Source organism: Hippoglossus hippoglossus, chromosome 3, assembly GCF_009819705.1.
Source record: "Hippoglossus hippoglossus isolate fHipHip1 chromosome 3, fHipHip1.pri, whole genome shotgun sequence".
NCBI lineage: Eukaryota > Metazoa > Chordata > Actinopteri > Pleuronectiformes > Pleuronectidae > Hippoglossus > Hippoglossus hippoglossus.
The window spans coordinates 17,931,528-17,950,198 of record NC_047153.1 but is presented as its reverse complement, the minus strand read 5'-3'; the positions used below and the strand labels follow the sequence as shown (position 1 = coordinate 17,950,198).

At 43.3% G+C, this 18,671-nt stretch overlaps 2 protein-coding genes across 2 annotated transcripts; both read right to left on the bottom strand.

Moving 5' to 3' along the window:
• Positions 1 to 376: 376 nt before the first annotated feature.
• On the bottom strand, positions 377 to 4,395 carry acta1b (actin alpha 1, skeletal muscle b). Its single transcript, XM_034572208.1, has 7 exons — positions 4,261 to 4,395; positions 3,371 to 3,507; positions 2,476 to 2,800; positions 1,973 to 2,134; positions 1,299 to 1,490; positions 1,008 to 1,189; positions 377 to 874 (listed from the first exon to the last, which is right to left on the bottom strand). The coding sequence occupies exons 2-7, from the start codon at positions 3,497 to 3,499 to the stop codon at positions 731 to 733; spliced, it is 1,134 nt and encodes a 377-aa protein (XP_034428099.1). The 5' UTR covers positions 3,500 to 3,507; positions 4,261 to 4,395; the 3' UTR covers positions 377 to 730.
• Positions 4,396 to 10,236: 5,841 nt separating this feature from the next.
• On the bottom strand, positions 10,237 to 18,012 carry abcb10 (ATP-binding cassette, sub-family B (MDR/TAP), member 10). Its single transcript, XM_034575995.1, has 14 exons — positions 17,379 to 18,012; positions 16,751 to 16,957; positions 16,376 to 16,578; positions 15,240 to 15,374; positions 14,701 to 14,847; positions 14,118 to 14,253; positions 13,892 to 13,987; positions 13,276 to 13,485; positions 12,464 to 12,543; positions 12,098 to 12,278; positions 11,659 to 11,702; positions 11,526 to 11,560; positions 11,277 to 11,335; positions 10,237 to 11,155 (listed from the first exon to the last, which is right to left on the bottom strand). The coding sequence occupies exons 1-14, from the start codon at positions 17,794 to 17,796 to the stop codon at positions 10,962 to 10,964; spliced, it is 2,145 nt and encodes a 714-aa protein (XP_034431886.1). The 5' UTR covers positions 17,797 to 18,012; the 3' UTR covers positions 10,237 to 10,961.
• Positions 18,013 to 18,671: the final 659 nt, after the last annotated feature.

Genomic DNA, 18,671 nt, shown 5'->3' with positions numbered 1-18,671 from the left:
CCCCCACCACCACCACTATCTGTCACCCGTTCAAGGCACTCTATCCAGGGTGCCGTGCCAACACCTCTGTCGACCTCAGCTCATTGGTTCATGTTGCAGTGGTGTGCGTCATACAGTAGGTGAGCTTGTTGCTGAGTCAGTTAAGTCTTGGCTTAGATTAATTAATTTGATTATTTCAGTGAAAAGTTCTTTCCCCTTTTGTTGTTGTGATGAGTATAGCATTTAAATATTTGATTGTATTTGCATCTATATTAAATTTTAAATGTCACTATTTAAATACCAGTTATCATGCAGATACCAGTAATTGTAAATTTCACCAAAGCTTTTGTTTTTCATTATCTTCCCTCTAATAGAAAAACAAGGCCAAGGTCTAAAATACCAAATGATGGACTTTAATAAATATCAATATGTATATACACTTACATTCACATGTGTTGGGCAACATGTTGTTATTTTTTTTATTAAAGTTGTTTTTTGGATGGATGCATGGTTCAGTGGTGGGTTTTTCACAGCTTTTCTCCGTGCAACACAGACAACAGACAGTTACAAAATATGCACATTTTATAGGGATAAAACATGCATATGAATGTCAACAGCGCAGACTGACAGTCCATTGACAGCAGAGTGTTGCTGTGCCGCAAAGGGTGATCGTCCACCCGGCTTGATCCCCTGATAGCTGGTGGTGATAGTTGTGGAAATGGCGGAGAAGCTGGAGAAGATGATGAAGGATTTAGAAGCACTTCCTGTGGACAATGCTGGGACCTGCCTCGTCGTACTCCTGCTTGGAGATCCACATCTGCTGGAAGGTGGACAGGGAAGCCAGGATGGAGCCACCGATCCAGACGGAGTATTTCCTCTCTGGGGGAGCAATGATCTGAAGGAGGAGGAGGAGGAGGAGGAGAGAGTGAATTAGTGATTGCATCTTCTTGTGCGTAATTGTCAATTTGCGTAAAACATTTCAGCTTGCGTATAAACTTGTTTTTGTTCTCATAGTTTGGTTTAAGTACCTTGATCTTCATGGTGCTGGGGGCCAGAGCAGTGATCTCCTTCTGCATACGGTCAGCAATACCAGGGTACATGGTGGTACCACCGGAGAGCACATTGTTGGCGTACAGATCCTTACGGATGTCAATGTCGCACTTCATGATGCTGTTGTAGGCGGTCTCATGGATACCAGCAGACTCCATACCTAGTCAGGTGAGAGGGACAAGTTATCAGAGGGCGGCAGGTGTTGGCATCGAGCTGCATATTGATATTCTTTGAAAGATTTAGAGGATTAAAATGGTTGTCTTAAGTACCGATGAAGGAAGGCTGGAACAGGGTCTCGGGACAACGGAACCTCTCGTTTCCGATGGTGATGACCTGACCGTCGGGAAGCTCGTAGCTCTTCTCCAGGGAGGAGGAGGAGGCAGCGGTGGCCATCTCGTTCTCGAAGTCCAGAGCCACATAGCACAACTTCTCCTTGATGTCGCGCACGATCTCACGCTCGGCTGTAGGGGGGCAAGTGGATGAACCGTTACTCAGAGTGTCGAGGAGCCGAGCGCCACAACTAACGTGTGCGTAATGATAATACGATTGAATGTGCGGAACAGTTACTCTAAGTTACAGAAAGGTCTGAAGTGGAAAAATAACTCGTTTACAATTACATATTATTTTGATAATCATAATTTTGTCGGGCCCAGTGCGCACACAGGCCACATAAATTGTGTCCATTGTAAATTAATTTCTCTGTATCTCTGTGCACGGCCGCCGTAACGTGGTGCGTGCATCTGTCAATACTTCATGTTAATGTCAGTTTTAGTTGTGCTATTATAACAAAACTGCTGGTAAAATAATAATTTATAATAAAAATGTAGATGCTACTTCGGGGGAAAAAAATCGTGCTGCTTAAAGTGAAAGTCTGGAAAGAGCTAATCTTTCGTTTCTTCCTTTTCGGATGTATTGTTTTAGGTGTATAGGTGGAGTTCCTTACCGGTGGTCACGAAAGAGTAGCCACGCTCAGTCAGGATCTTCATCAGGTAGTCGGTCAGATCGCGACCAGCCAGGTCCAGACGCATGATGGCGTGGGGCAGGGCGTAACCCTCATAGACTGGGACGTTGTGGGTCACACCATCACCAGCATCCAGCACAATACCTGAAGAGAGGCAAGGAGGGAGTTTGATTAAGATCGACAGGCGACAGTATGTTTTCTACATAAGTCTGGGGCTATAGCGGGTGTATGAATGATAATTTACATGTACACTCAGATGTATGTATCGATAAGTGCCATAAACTGGCATAAGTAGACCCAGAAAGGCCGATGGGCTGTGCGTAAAAGTTGTGCGTAAAATGGCATCAGTGGGGAAAAATACCCCATAAATAGTGGAGTTATGTGTTGTGTAATTTTATAAGTCAATTATATGTCATCCTGGTATAAAGGAGACTGATTCGATGTGTTATGTCTGAGTGGCAGCTGTTTGTCGTTGTTAATCTTACCGGTGGTACGGCCGGAAGCGTACAGGGACAGCACAGCCTGGATGGCCACATACATGGCGGGGACGTTGAAGGTCTCAAACATGATCTGGGTCATCTTCTCCCTGTTGGCCTTGGGGTTCAGGGGGGCCTCTGTGAGCAGGGTGGGGTGCTCCTCGGGTGCCACTCTCAACTCGTTGTAGAAGGTGTGGTGCCAGATCTTCTCCATGTCGTCCCAGTTGGTGATGATACCGTGCTCAATGGGGTACTTCAGAGTCAGGATACCCCTCTTGCTCTGGGCCTCGTCGCCGACGTAGGAGTCCTTCTGACCCATACCGACCATGACACCCTGAAGGGGAGAGAGAGAGCGAGGTGGTGGAACGGTCAGTCGTGGACGTCAAATACTCCATACAGAAATATTATCTCTTCTGGTCAGATTAAAGGGTTTGGAAATGCGTGGTGAACATTCCGTAAATGTGCCAAGTTACAGCACGGGTCACAGAGACCGACAGAGAACAATTGTGTGACTGACAAATTGTCTGTGACTAATTTAGTCTCTAAGTAGCAAAGGCCACATAGCTGCAGGAGCCAGAATTACATGGCTGAAGATTTATTATTCCACCACTGTTGTCACCTGTAGGCTAATAATAGCACAAAAACTTTACACAGCCTACAGCGATGACATCTCAGTTCAATATTTTTATCACATCGGATAAATCTGCCTGAATATAGTACAACTGACCAAATTAATATTTCATTCATTATTTTAAAATGAGACCAAATCGAATTGTATTTATCTATAGGTTGATGATTTTATATTTAGAGTAATTGTGAATTTATTTTTGTATATCACATTTATTATTGCCAATGATTCTGTCCTCACACTCTGTCCCTATAGAAGCATTTCCTCGCTGTTTACCTGATGACGGGGGCGGCCGACGATGGAGGGGAACACTGCCCTGGGGGCATCGTCTCCGGCGAACCCAGCCTTCACAAGGCCGGAGCCGTTGTCGCACACAAGGGCGGTAGTTTCTTCGTCGTCACACATGATGGCTTCTGTAGGAGAGGAGATGGAGAAAAAAGACCTGAGTTGAATTCACATGGAGATACTGTATGTGACAGAAATGACTTCCAAATTAAATCTTTGTTTCTTGTAAACGCCCACTGGGTGTGTTTTTTAAAACAGACTAAAAAACGAAACAACTGTATCATTTACTGGAGCATGATCTGGATCAGGTCTGTGCTTTGCGCAAAATGCCTCCATTACGCACCGACACAAGGCCGTTCCTAGAAACCTGTATACATCTACACACTCACATTTTAAATATGGAACTAAGCGGTTTTCCTTTAGATAACATATGGTCTTGACTAAAATAAATTCTTTACAGACTGTTATTTACATTTTCGTTATTCAATTATTCAAATTCTAATTCAAATAAATCTACAAGCATCAACTTTCTGTTTTTCAATTGGTCTGATTGCGCATTGCAGCATCAGCATCTTTTCAGGATTTAGTGTTAACACCTGTGAAGCTGGTGAATCAGATTGATCTACTGTATCTGCTTTATCTATTTATCCCTTTATCTATCTAAAGTTTCTAGATCTTCAGATTAGAGCTTCTCCTCTCGGCCCCCTCTCTCAGTCCTCAGCCCTCTCCTAGCCTCTCTTCCAGTGGAGCTGCCCCTGGTCAGGTCCTGTCTGACTCCTGCTCCAGTAGATGCTGTAGTGGTGCTCAGGTAAAGGCCTACAGTCTGCTATCCCAGTGTGGATGAGTGGCTTCAGGAGAGGCCGGTCTCTGCAGGGTCTTACCTTAGGAGTGTGTCTGCGGCTTCGGAGTGAAAGACCCAACCAGTGATACTGCTGAACCAGCTACGGTCCTCTGTTGCAGCTCGTCCACCTTTTATACCCGAGCTCCACCATTCACAAACCTCAGCACTGGCCCCCATCCCGTCCCTCTGCCATATTAGGATGCTGACAGGCCGAGGATGAGGAGTGGGTGGGCGGGGGAGCAGCATGGAGGCGCGCCTCAGGGTGGGAGGACGGGTGCCCTCATCCACCGGGCATCGGTAGAGGGGGCATGAGGAGTGACGCTGCGCGCGCCCGACGAGGAGAGGGCGCGCGCCATATATGGAACTGTCGCTTTGACCTCCCATCGATCCTCGCGGTCCCACCTCGAGGGCCGTAAAAGGAGCGCGAGAGCCACTTGGGGTTTCTAGGGGAGACAGTTGCTCCCTAGCAGGGTTGCAGATTTGCTGCTACTCGGCTCCATCCAGCCTTAAAATGGGAAATTGCTGCTCTCATCTGAACAGATTTAGGATCCAGCGAGAGCCAGGACTGACAGGGCACACAGGAGCTGAGCTGCAGCCATTAAATGCCAATTAAGAGTTCAATCCTCATAATGGAGACCAGTGCAACGTTACATAACATCAGTCCATTAAAGCTGAGCAGGGACATTCTGTGTGTAGACAGTTCATTTCAGTCAAATAAAATCAAGGTGTTCTCTGTGGTTGATTGCACTAAATGTTGTAATCCGACACAATATGGATTCATGATTTTTTTTTAAAAGGGGTTTTGCATCTATACCATGTGTGCATTTGTCATCATAAATGTATGACATATCATAATAAATCGTAAAGATTAATGGTGTGTGTGCACTGAAGTGTATCACTGCACTTGCACACACAATAGTGCTGTATTATTATTCTTTTCTTTTCACAAACAGAGTAGTAATTAAAAATCTGCCACTATGCAGACCTCATGTGTTCATACAGATCTGTCAGAAGCCGATTGAATAAATAAGGAGAGAACCACAGAAACAGCCAACAGCTGAAACCTTACCCGCCTCCTCTGCTCTGTCACAGGAGCAGTTGGATTAATTATAACTCTAACGGTGGAGGGGAGCTGCTGTGCATGTGGCTGGACAAATGGAGGAAGGAACCCAGTGAATGTACATGTGTGCATGCACATGTTTGCTGTGTGTTGACACCAGCAGGAGAGGAAGAGGAGGTTTATAATAAAGTTAAATAAAAGAGAGGAAAAGCAGAGGAATAGACGGAAGTGTGGAGAAAAAGACAGATAAGCGTGAAGAGGTAAAGAAAAGTAGGTAAATGTTTGGGAAGTTAAATGAGCAGAAGCACAGAAGTTAAGAATTCTCAAGCTTAATGAAAAATCAATCAAACGGGGCCAAATTGCACTTGTATATCCAAACTAAAGCTGGGTTCACAAAGACCAGGCAAATGTTCACATGTACAGTATGGCGTGGCATGTCATGACCTGGATTCTCCTTATAGCAGCAACAGAATGTATCACTGTGGATTTCACATGAATGGTTATGGAATGTTATCTGTCCATGTAAAATACATGGAAAGTCATATTTGGAACTCCTAAACCAGGCTCGGTTACTGTAATTGAGGAGAAATGCTGAGTTGCATTAATGCAAGTCCTGCAGGTTTTCAATACACTCCCTGCACCTGAAGTTCAGTTATTACTGTGTACACTAAAATATTTTAGTGGTGGGGGGGTTTCTTCCTATAGGGTTCATTCATTGATATGTCCAGACAAATATGGGATAAGAAGAGGGAGGGAGGGAGGGAGGGAGGGATATCTTTGAAGACTTGGGGGACGGGAGGAAATGCAGATTGAAAATGGTGTGTGTGTGTGTGTGTGTGTGTCAGTGGGAGGGGAGCGAGTGCAGGGCAAGGTTGAGCTACTTTTATGCACTTGTTGTGAGCCATTCTGGATCCGAGGGCCTGTGTGAAACGCCTAAAATGTAAAGGGGCTGGCAGTTGGCTGGGACCAAGAGAGGGAGGGTAAACGAGGAAGGAGGTGAGGAGAGGTCAGAGGGGCCGAGGGGGAGGAGAGTAGTGAGACTTCTCCCGGAGAGGCTGGGGGGGGGGTGAAGGGCGTGTGCGGCAGGTGGTCGACAACATGAGTTTAGTGTGACCAAGCCAGCTGAAGACTCTGGAGAGAAGAGGGTAGTTCTTGTATCATAGATGTTTTGGTGGAGACGACAGAGAGAAAATACAAATCCACTGTGATCATTTCAGCCAGTAGATTTGAAAAGAAGAAGAGGTGGACAGGTGGAGACAGAGAGAGTTTTTTGGGTCAGGGCATTGAAGTTTTTCAGATAGATCATTTTTCAGCCAGCACTATCAGAGAGAACGTCCAGGACTCATGCAGCACAGCGGGTGAGAGTGTCAGGGAAAGTGTAAGAATGGCACAAGCTCGGGTATTCAGTGTAGCTGTAACCAATAATCTAGCTCTAAGTCAGTGTTCAACTTTTTAAAGTGTGGCAGCAACACGTACAGTAGACGTTTTGCATCTGGAAGAGAGAACAATCAGGATTTAGTTGAATTGAGTTTGTTATCTGTGCTGTTGCAGTGAAGAATGACTGAGGATCATGTGGATGTTGTTGCACAGGTAAAACTCAGCAAATCGATTGAATATCAGCAGTTTAATCGATTCCTGTTTTCCCTCATCTTTGTAACTGATGTGCTGCCAAATTCGAGTTCCATCCTCAGCGTGCACCGCTCTCTCTCGCTCAGATTGAGGATAAACACACTCCATCCTGTGTGAAGACAAACCAAATTTGCATTTTGTCTTAATTTGCAGTAGAAGTCCCTTGGTTTTTTGGGTAGTAAACACTGGAGGTGGACAGTGTTTACATAGGGCAGACAGGCAGAGCTGGGAGCATGGTCCCTGATCACTGAGAATCAGTTTTAAAGTTGGATGCCCTTATTGTGCTTTCAGGAGCTTAAGATGTTATCCACATGTTGCTCTGCATGTTTCTTACCAAACCATGGTAATGTGGCATTGTTGAGCCGATCCAAACTGCAACATTAAAGTGTTTGTACCTTCATGGTTCAATTCACTTATTGGAAGCTGCTTTGGAAAAAAAGCGTCAGCTAAATGATATATAATGTTATGTAATGATGTTTTGCTCCTATTTCACGAACAAATAAGGCTCCATGTAACGTCTTCAAGTGATGAATGAACATAGAATATTTTGAGGCCAAAGGGGGTGGGAACTTTCCCTCCAGTTCCCCAAATAGCCCAGGGTACGGTGAAAAGTGAGGGGAGCTGAAGCACATGGAGCTGGAATTAGAAACACCGCACAGGTCTGAACAGCACCGGGTCAGCTGGGACCAATCATCCTCTGCAGGACAGGAGCACAACTGCTGCCTCTGCTGGAGGTGTCCAGCCTCTGCTGGGGTTAGAGGAAGAATGTGACTGGAACTGAAGGAGCAAGAGAAGTTAGATCATCATACAGATCAAACTGTGTAAGAGAAAACGGTGGAAAGAGATTCATAAACATGACAAAAATGGGCGTGGAATTCATCAAAGGTTTTATGTCAGAGAGGTTTTTACAGCGCCGCTTTGCATCGTGTGCCTGTTCTGTTTGATATCATATGAAGATTAAAAATGTTTTTATTTAAACATCTGACTTGATTTTAAGTATAAAACCTGGTTGATGTTTACTTGATGAATCTCTTAACCTGCACCACACTCATATATATATGATATATGATATATTATATAAATCAGTAGATCACACTCGTGTACTGGATCCAGTGGCAGCTGATTGGACACCGTTCAGGAGAAAAGTTCACTGCAAAGTCAACACAACATGCCGCCGGCTAAATACACACCATTACAACCAGGTTTTATTTAGGTATGAATGACAGAATGAACATTGATCCCAGGAACCAGCGGTGACCAGTGGAACATTTCCTGGGCCTGGCCTTTGTGGTAGTCCAACAGCACCACCTACTGGCAGCCTGACACACTGCATGAAACACAGTTGCTGAGAGAAGGTTTGAGTGGGATGGGGCCACCGACCCTGTGGCTCCTCTTCGTACCATTTGTAATAGTTTTATAGGGAAGCGGTGATTTATAAAAAAAAAACGTTTTTTAAGATAAAACTTCATCAAAAGTTCTGAATAAAAAAATAATGTTATTAGTTAGAAACATTAATGTTATATGATGATGGCTTTTGATTCATGTATAATTGATTTGTTATTTGATTTTGAGAAAAGAAATGAAATGAAATTGGGCAGGTTATTAAAGTTTTCTACTTCCTGCTCCTTTTTCTTTCATGGAATGTGTAGGTGTATACAATTGTGAAATTCTTTTGGATTGCAAAATGAACAAACTAAACTAAACAAACTAATAAATATTGTTAAACTGCTTAAGCAAATTAAGTGACAACTTCACTAATAAAAATCTGACATTTAAATTTAATACTAGTACCACAAAAAACTCTTCTTTTAAATATTTTACTTTATTTCTCTTTACATATATGTATAACTTAGCAAACAGAAAATCATTAAAAAAATCATGAAGGTCATATTATTTATTACTCAACACATACATAACAATCATACGAGTTTGCTGTCCTCTGATTTATAATCATTGATGAATTCAGTGGATTCAAGTTTGGGTTATATCAGTGGGTGGAGGAGAGACTGGAGACGAAACAGAAGAAGTGATGTTAACAGATGATGGTCATGGCATCACTGGAAGTGAGATTTAGTTTATAAATTTTAAGTAAAAACTGTTTGTCTTATTGGTGAAATAACAAGACATACAAATAAAGAGAATAAAACTATTGGAAAACTGCCCATAACAAATCAGCCTTTAAAGAATATGTTAACTGATATACAATCTAAGCACTGTAATAAATTAATATATAAAAACCAGAACTAAAGTATAATGACGATAGTGAGACAATAAAACGGCTGATAATCAGTGATCAGTGTTGTGTTAATTCCACGAATCGCTGCCTTCAAATCGTGGATAAATAGTTACATCCACAATGATTCAAGTTTCTGATCCTAAACAAAGGACGCTTGTTCAACATATACAGCACGACAGCAGAACATTGCTGGGTCGTTCCTGATGTGCAATTCTAGAAACAACCAAATCTGGACTTACTTTAAGGTCACAGAGAAGTACAGCTCAAGGCATTTGCATGTGTGGTGTAAACAAGACAAGAAAATCCACTCTCTGAGCGGTGAACTGGGTTTTTACGAGCCAAATAGTTACTGAGGAGAATCATTACTTCTTAGTGGGACTCTCAGAGCCAGCGATAATATTTAACCGGCTCAACAGCGCGGAGGCCGACATGTAGGGGGTTTACGAGCTGTTTGTATAGACTTTAATGAAGGCCAAGTGTACACATGCACACTTTATAAGGAACAGAGCATGGAGGGGACAACGTGTCACAATATAATCAGGTCAGAAGACACTCACATGATCTAATGCTGGTTTTCCGCTTTTCCATAATTTAATGTCAAGAGCAAGAAAGTCACATGTTTTGCTCTTTTTGGAAAAAGATAAAAAGGTGAAGGGATGAATGATGACATTTTTCAGGGCTGGCACTTAAATCCAAGGCAAGGAAACTAGACAATAAGTCCCATGGTAGCTCCTCAGCTTAGACTGTCAGGACTGCTGCTCTTCTTTCCCACAACAAATGTGCATACAGTACATTAATCACGATATTTCAGACTAGTGTTCTCCTTGACAGCACATTGTAGACATGATGAATATCTGCTTCATTTGTCTCGTTTACAATTCAAAATGGCAGGAAGATGCTCTGAATAGAAAAATCTGTGATACATAAACACTTGTATCCAACATCCTAGACTGACTGTTTTCCAATTTAGTTATGAAAATCATAAAAGTGACAACAAATTGAAGTGTCACATCTCATACAATGAAATAGTTTTCTCTTTTGCACCAGATTCAAAGTCCCACATTTATATTTCTGCCTTTTTCTGTCATAGGTCTGAATAATTACCTGCACCAATGAAGTTCTCGTTGCTGTTTGTCTGTAAACAGGATTACACAAAAAACTAAATTTTGTGACAGGGTGGGACATGAAGAACAAGATCAAATTTCTTTAACATGACGGAATATGGTATTAGCCTTGGCGGAGGTTTGCCCTCTGCGAGTGCCCCTCTAGTTAAAGCTGGATTGGAGCTTTTCTTCAAAGCTACAGTAGTGACAGTGATTTAAATCCATGAGCCTCGAGTTTGAGGAGTGTCCCTCTTCATCCTGTCTCATTTTCACACTCAGCCTCTCTCCCGGTCTCATTATTTCAGTGTAGAATAAAAATATATTATCAAAAGAAAGTCTCTCTATAACTTCACTGATCCATGTTTCAGTTCTTAGGTTTTCACTGTGGATTACCCTGGGTTTCCATTACAATTAGATCTTTATGTGATGCTACATAGTCATTCCAGTGGTGAAGGGACTCAAAGCATTGAAGAAAATCCCTTTATGTTTCTCAGTGGCTTCCACATCTCCCATCTCTAGTCCTCCTCTGCTTTCCTTCAGCGTTTATCCATCTCTCTCCATTCCAGGAAAAATAATAGAATTTCTTTGTTCCTCTTTCTCCTCCTCCTCCTCCGTCTTTAGGGAGCATTTCATCCCATTGTGGAGCGAAGCCACTGAACTCACCTCCAGATTTCCTCCGCCTCTGATTCCATGTGTCTCTACTCACTGTCCTCTCAGCGCAGGGCTTGTTTCTGTTCCTCCTGCAGAAACGTCTGTTTCTCCATCAGTTTTCTGAACAGTCCTTGCCTGTTGCCTAGCAGCTCTGTGTGCTGACCACACTCGGCCACGCGGCGCTGATCTAGCACCGCCACAGTGTTCGCATTCTTGATGGTGGACAGACGGTGAGCGATGATCATGACCGTCCTCCCTATTGATTGGATGAGAGGGGCGGGACATAGAAAGGAATAATAAGTATCATTCATAAAAAACTGCTGATTAAACTGAATGTCAGTTAAGTGGAAGAAATTCAAAAAGACAAAGAGATGTACCTTCCATCAGGCGCTCCAAGGCCTCCTGGACCAGGAACTCATTCTCAGAGTCCAGTGCACTGAGGAAAAATGTTGTTTAGGATCTTTTGTTTTAACAGTTGACCTAACATGGGTCTCCAACCATCACAAAGGAGACCAAGAAAATTTAGACGACAAAGATAAAGACAGTGAAGGATTGTAAGTAAAGCATATTATATTTGTTAACTGACTGTACTTTAATTGTTTAATTCAATCAGACATGACTCTCACCTGGTAGCCTCGTCTAAAAGCAGGATCTTTGGATTCTGTGGAGAGAAAACCCAAATATATTGTTATGCAAAATAATTCAGGTTCAACAGAAAGGATGAGGATACAAGCAACACAAAAATGCTGTGGTTCTTACCTTGAGCAAAGCTCTGGCTATGGCAATCCTCTGCTTCTGACCACCTGAGACACAAACCCAGAAGAAAACTTCATTTACACATGCACACTTCACTCAGGGTTTACATGAACCCGACCTGAACCCATAGCTACACTCTAATGTGCACTGTATGGCTAGGTAGAAACAGAAAAACTGCAATGGACAAACATAACACTATTGTTTGTCATATTGAATTGTTGTTTATGTTGTGCAATATGTAGTATATAGCCATATTATTGTGACGTTTTTTTAACACAATTTTTAATGCAGAAATACAAATTTCTGAACCCTCAAATTTGAAACTGGAGTTTCAGAGGAACAGTTGACCACTCTGGCAAAGTAAATAATAAAAGACTACTGCAGATACAGTTGAATCAACATTGTTATGGTAATTCTGTTTGCTTCTCTGCCTGTTCCTCACCTGACAGCAGCACTCCTTTCTCCCCCACTATAGTGTTGAAGCCATCAGGAAAAGCCTGGATGAAATCATAGGCGTTAGCATCTCTGGCTGCTCTGTAGATGTCTTCTGTGGCCACACTGTCGGGGAAATCTGCACCGTACGCTATATTATCCCTGATGGAGCAAGAGAACAGCACGGGCTCCTGGGAGAGAGGAGGGAGGAGCAGAGGGACAATGTGAGAGGTGATCTTCACTCAAAATGCTAATTATTTTTTGGGACGGTTGCAGTTAATATATGTATAAATGTATGACATGTTTTGTGTGTCTGCCCAGCTTCTGTGCTGTGAGATATTTTGTATAGGATGTTTGACATTCATTTATTTATTACCTGGCTGACAGTTCCAATGTGACGCCTGAGCCAATAGGGATTAAGATCCCTGATGTCATGACCATCTATGGTGATGATACCTGGAGAGGAGAGGGTTTTTTAGGTTTGATATATAGTATGTGTTATGACAGTTTTCTGGAAGCTGGTGAAAGGAGAACTCAGGCAGCAGCTGATGTCTTACGCAGGTTTTAATGTGGACTTGATGCATCAAGGAGACCAGAAGGTGCAACAACATACAAACGCTACCAGAGTAACATGAGCAATTGTCACCCCCAAGTCTGAAGATGTCTCCCACAGCCTCCCCATATATCTCCCTCTACTTGCATCACCCAATCTAACAGCACATCCATGAATGGCTAGAATTGCTGTCACTCTCTATGTTACATGTGGGTGTTTGCATCCTATTGGATAGTTAAGCCTAAAGTATGCATAACTAAATCACATTGTGTCCTTGCGTCTTGCCACTGGTGAAATACGCAAAAGAGTTAAAGTTGGTGAGAGTTGAAGTTGGTGTCGTTCTGTCTGGCACCTCTGAGTTAGATATGAAAATCCCTCAATGTAGACACTACAATGCATTGTTGGTTGGCCCTTTATCTTTAACCTAACCTTGGGTCCGGCTTAGAGAGAGAAGGGAGTATCTGTGGAATTTAGACAGGCACTACTCTCCTGTACAGATAGTGGCATATACAGTAATGTGTGAGTATGTTCAAAAATTCTTCAACAGTGTGTAGTCTTGAAATTATTCATTTGTCATAATCGGATTTTTAACCATCTAATGACTGAACAGTAGCTGAATGAGCTCTTGTTCTCACCTCCATCGGAGTCGTACAGTCTGAGCAGCAGCGAGACCAGGGTCGATTTTCCAGACCCGCTGGATCCCACCACTGCCATGATGGTTCCAGCTGGGACCAGCAGACTAAGGTTCTGGAAAATAAGAGCCTCTTTTCGGGTCGGGTAGGCAAAAGAGACATCACAGAACTGCAGCTCACCCTTCAGCTGGTCTGCAGGGAGAACTAGACCCTCTGTGGAGGAATGGACAAGGACAAATTTAAATATATTTAAATATGTTTATTCACAGAGGAGGCAAAAACATGAATATAAATGAAAGGCAAGAAGAGATGTTTGCAATAATAAATAAAATCTTCACATTTTTCAAGCAAGCACTGAATCTTTGAAAATTGTTGACACCAAAATACTCATGTGGTTATAGAGTGACGGTTCAGATGATTAACTTTTCTGTTAGCAGTAATTATTCAAGGAAAATATATTCTAATCAACTATTCTGAAACCCCTTCACACTAAAGATGATCTGCTTTCTGAATACTAAAATAACTCTAATATGTTAAAGATATAATTGCAGGAAAACATGGGAACTCATTGATGTATTGAGGTAATACTCTGCCAGTATTTGTGTATCTGTGTACTGACCATTGAGAGGAAACTCAGGCTTTCTGTCCAGCAGCTCCCAAAGTCGGGTTCCTGCTCCAAAACCCTTCATCAGCTCAGAGTAGAATGAACTCAGTCCTAAGCATCAATACAGAAAAAACAGCACATTATTATCAATCCTAGTTATAGTGCACATGGATGTACACAGTGCAGACGAACAGATTCATATAAGAGGACAGTGCACATGCATGTTCAGTATGCGTGTTACCTGCGATACTGATGCCCACCCAGAAGGTGTACATGAGGAACGCTGAAAGCTCTCCCACGGTCATGTGCTGGCTGGCCATCAGAAGGCCTCCTTTGTAGAGCACTGACAGGATCATGATGTTACCACTGAGACCAGTCTGAAATATCAGGGAAGGGAAAAATTGGATCAGAACATCTAGACATATGAAATGATGAAAGCTGTGACATATCGAATTGAACACAGACTTCCAAATGATACAGTATATAAAGAAGTGAAGTCCTTTAAGAGCTTGTATAATCATGTCATTAAGCTGTTAAATCACTTGATGTAGTTCTCCTCTCACTGTTTCAAGAGCACAAGTGGGCTAATCTGTTCTCTGACCATGTATGGAGGATTGGAAAATACTTTTTTAATGGTGAAACATCCCAGACACAGACACAACAGGTACTGTGGTCATGTAGCAACCCTAACATACAGTGGCAAAATGCAGATGTGTGCAACCGCTCATTTGCTAACAGTGGATTTGGTTTGCATCGCTGACACGCACACACAACACACACACACACACACACACACACACACACACACACACACACACACTTACCACTCCAAAGAAACCAGCTCGTAGCTTAGCTTCCGTCCTGGCCAGGCTGAGGACCTGGTCTGTCTTCTCTGCGTATGTGCTGACCTCTGACAGCTCTTTACCAAAAGCCCTGACCGTTCGCATGTTGCTGATGCGCTCCTCCGCCAACTACACACACACAAACACAGACACGTCCCAAACACATTTTTTTCATTAGAGCTTTATCAACAGGAAATTAGATTATCAACATAGCAAATTAAATCTGTCTACAAATGTAATTCAATTAGCACAGGCAGTGAAGCATTTATCAAACACACACAACTATGGGATGGACACGAGGGCTTCACTAACCATTAATTCAAACAGCTGTTTTCAGAGAAGAGCTTTATTAAATTCATATACTAAGGAAAAACACTGAATTCATTTACAAAACAACTTTGAAATCCTATTTTGTCACATCTTCCTTGTTTACAACACCTACATCCTCAAATAAGGTCTTAATAATCCCTGTACCAAGAACTAAACCCTCAGCTGTATCTTCAGTCTGTTTGTATTTGTACCTCTGTAGCTTGTGCGAGTGCGTCCTGTGTGCGTTTGGAGATGGAGCGAAGATATCGACCATAGACGACCGCAAGACCGGCCAGAGGAGGAACAATCATCAACACAAAGCTCGCAAGACTGGGGGAGACATAGAACTGGAAGAGCAGAGGGAAAAACACAGTGTTAATGGAAATCAAAAGAAGAGGGAGGAGGGGAACAAAAGACGTTCACACAAAATTACTTTTGACAGTAATTACAGTAATTATTTACAGTCATTTCCTTCAATGTTCACGACACCAGGAAATCATTTTACTTCCTTGTAGGGGATACAAATTGTCCTCACGGCATGCATCATGTTTATTATCAGCTTTCTGGTAATACACATGATGCAAAGGTGTTTATGATACTTACTTACAAGTCAATATTACTTCATGAAACTGCTGTTCAAGACTGTATATATCCTAGTTCTTAGATTGTCTGGGGTGTGGCACTCTTTCAACATAATCTCGCATTGATAAGAAGTACTTTTTAAACTGGTTTTCCGACAATCCTATAGCCCACAAACAATAACATAAATGGAAACTGTCAGCTCACATACAACAGCTCTGAATGGAAATATGCAAACAAAAGATCTTTCTAAAGAAAGAGAGAGAAAGGGGGGTTTGGTTTCCGGTTTTGATTTCTTAACTCTTTCGTTTTTGACTTGGAAAGCAATTTGTGCTTAAGCTGGAAAAGTGCTTCATAAATAAAATGTATAATTACTTTATCTTTAAGATGTGTACTGTATGATGGCTGTACTGCCCACCTGTTGTTTAATGACCGATTGTCAACATCATCGTGCATCATGAGCATTTGTATATCCTCCAACTGATTTCACATCACAAACATTTTTTTGGATTAGATATTTTAGATTGACATCACATTTCTAATTATCTGTTTTGATACAATGAATAGACACGATGTGAGAGATAATTATTTGGTGGCTAATAGGATATTGAGTGTGTCCTTTTTTGTAGTAATTGTGATAAAATAATTTCTTTCTCATCAGAAATACAATACCCAACACACATATCTATGCTTTAAATGATGTCTGTTAATTCGGCATTCAGACCTGTCCTCACCAGACACAGAGGACCACTCTGAGGGACGTACTCACCATCATACTGACACCAGCAGCTGCCTGGGCGACAGCTCTCAGACCGTCTGAAAGGTTGTCTGTGATTGAGCGCCCTACTACGGCTGTGTCAGCAGAGAGGCGGTTGATAAGCTCCCCGGTCCTGTTCCGGTCAAAAAATGCCACTTCCTGTCTGAGAATGGAGGAGAAGACGGAGGTTCTGAGATTACTAACAATCCGCTGACCTGCAGAAAGAAGGTAAAATATATTAGTGAGGAAAACAGAGTTGCACTGAAACAATCAGTTGATTTAATAAATTGTGAATCAGTAGAAAAATCATCATGTATTGTTTTTTTGGGACCATTTCATGTGAATGTGTCTGTGCCTGTGCAGTATTAATCTGCCTCATCGTCTCACCTGAGAGCTGCATGAGGTAGACTCTGGCGGCGTTGGCTGCTCCACCACACAGGAACACTCCCGTCAGCATGATACATAATGACGTCAGGGAAGCCGTCATCGCCTCTGTGTCTGTTCCAGTGGTGTATATGGTGTCGATCACTTTACCGAGGAGGAACGGTGCTGACATGGTGACTGCACTGGACACAGTTAGGAATCCAAGAGCAGCTGTTGTGAACAAAAGAAAAAAGACAGAGAAATGAGACATGAAGAGGAAAGGTTAAATAAAAGCAGAAGATCCACTGAAGACCGTGGAAACTAAAACCACAGTTACAAATGATCAAAGAAAGTATTTAAATCAAAATTTGGAAGCAGTTATTACAGTAACCCCTAATCACAAGATACTTTTAAACTCTTATAACGTTGCTCTCCATTGTTCTGAAGTAAACAGAGAAGCCAGAGAATTTGTAAATAAGGGGACCAGAAAGCTGAAGACACTCAACACCAGCAAAGAAACTCTACTGCCACTGGAGTTTCGGTGGAATGAATGAAATGAACGAGGGGGGGGGGGCAGATACATGTAAAGGGGGCCCTCGCTGCCTGCGCTACGCTCCTGGCCATACAGACCCATTATACACACACAGTTTACCTGCCAGTTTCCATCTCTCTGGATGAGCGAGTCCCAAAATCCTCTTCACATCCTCCAGAGGGACGGTGGTCGGCGTCTGTTCCCTGTCCGTGTCCGGCTGTGTCGCCGGGGAGGACGAGGAGGACGAGGAGGCGGCTGAGGAGCTGGCGAAGGCGACAGGTGTGCGGGTGACTGTCCGTGCTCGGGCTGTGGACTCGGACGTGTGTAAACAGAGTATGGAGAGCGAGCTGCGGGGCAGCACCGACGTGAGGGGCCTGGCTGCCGGGTGGAGTGAGGAGTTAGCCCCGCTCCTCCTCCGGGGGTCCGCTGCTGAGAGGGTCAGGCGGTGCCCCTGTGATAGCCCCCTGGCCTGAGTCAGTCTCAGTCGGGACAAATGCCCTCCGTGTGTGCAGCCTGACATGCGGACTAACAGCCACATTGTCCTAGATGCGAGCTAAATTCCCCACAGAGGCGTCAAAGACATTAACCGGTGAAGATAAACAAGTGGTGTCGAGGTGTTGTAAGGTCCATGTCAGCTCCGCCGCCCTCAGGTCAACACACCGCCTCCGTAGCCGCCCAGCTGCCGAGCCTGCCGCCGCTTCATTGTCGAGTTGTGACCGTTATTGTCGCTTTTATCTGCGCTTCACAGGCGTCTTCACCCAGTTTATCTCTTATCAGCGAGCAGCTAGCAGCAACACCCCGCCCGTCACGCACATCTGCCGGCCCCTGACACATATGTGGCGGAAGCGGAGACACGGGCGACACCACAATCAGCCCGAGGACCACATCTGATGTTCCGGTGCGGAGTGTGGAGCAGCGCGGGGGAGCGTGGAGCAGTGGGAGCAGTGGGAGAGGAAAGGTGACCCTGCGGCTCCTGGTTCACACGAAGCCGCTGCTCGATGTCACCGCCGAGCACCAAACTTCCTCCAGGCGAGACCAATCCAGCCCAGAGCAGCCCAGTGTTTGTTTCAATGCTTTATTGACAAACAGCAACATTAACAATGATCAAAGCGAACACAACAACACGTAAAACACAACAAATCACGCCATAAATTAATCAGTATTATAGAGGGTTTGTAAATTAAGCCAAACAATACATTTTCACAGGAGAGGGAGAATTCAGAATCAATATATGGGGAAATAAATGTGCAGACATCTTGCCAACAAACAGGAGAGTGGGGACAAGAGCAAAATAAGTGATGGATATCTCCTGGAACCATGTGACTAGAAGACACATCTATATCTCTATTGCATTATCATAGTGTTCAGTTGACTCCACAGCAGAAACCATAATTTCATAATTGGAATAATTTC

What these genes read in the sequence shown, in the direction of transcription:
- acta1b (XM_034572208.1), bottom strand. Translation starts at nt 3,499, where the DNA reads ATGTGTGACGACGAAGAAACTACCGCCCTTGTGTGCGACAACGGCTCC. An exon ending in CGCTTCCGGCCGTACCACCG is followed by an intron (nt 2,135 to 2,475) that starts GTAAGATTAACA and finishes GCCTCTCTTCAG; the next exon opens with GTATTGTGCTGGATGCTGGT. An exon ending in CCAGCACCATGAAGATCAAG is followed by an intron (nt 875 to 1,007) that starts GTACTTAAACCA and finishes CTCCTCCTTCAG; the next exon opens with ATCATTGCTCCCCCAGAGAG.
- abcb10 (XM_034575995.1), bottom strand. Translation starts at nt 17,796, where the DNA reads ATGTGGCTGTTAGTCCGCATGTCAGGCTGCACACACGGAGGGCATTTG. An exon ending in CTTTTAGACGAGGCTACCAG is followed by an intron (nt 11,336 to 11,525) that starts GTGAGAGTCATG and finishes ATTTTTCCTCAG; the next exon opens with TGCACTGGACTCTGAGAATG. An exon ending in CTTGGAGCGCCTGATGGAAG is followed by an intron (nt 11,156 to 11,276) that starts GTACATCTCTTT and finishes TCCAATCAATAG; the next exon opens with GGAGGACGGTCATGATCATC.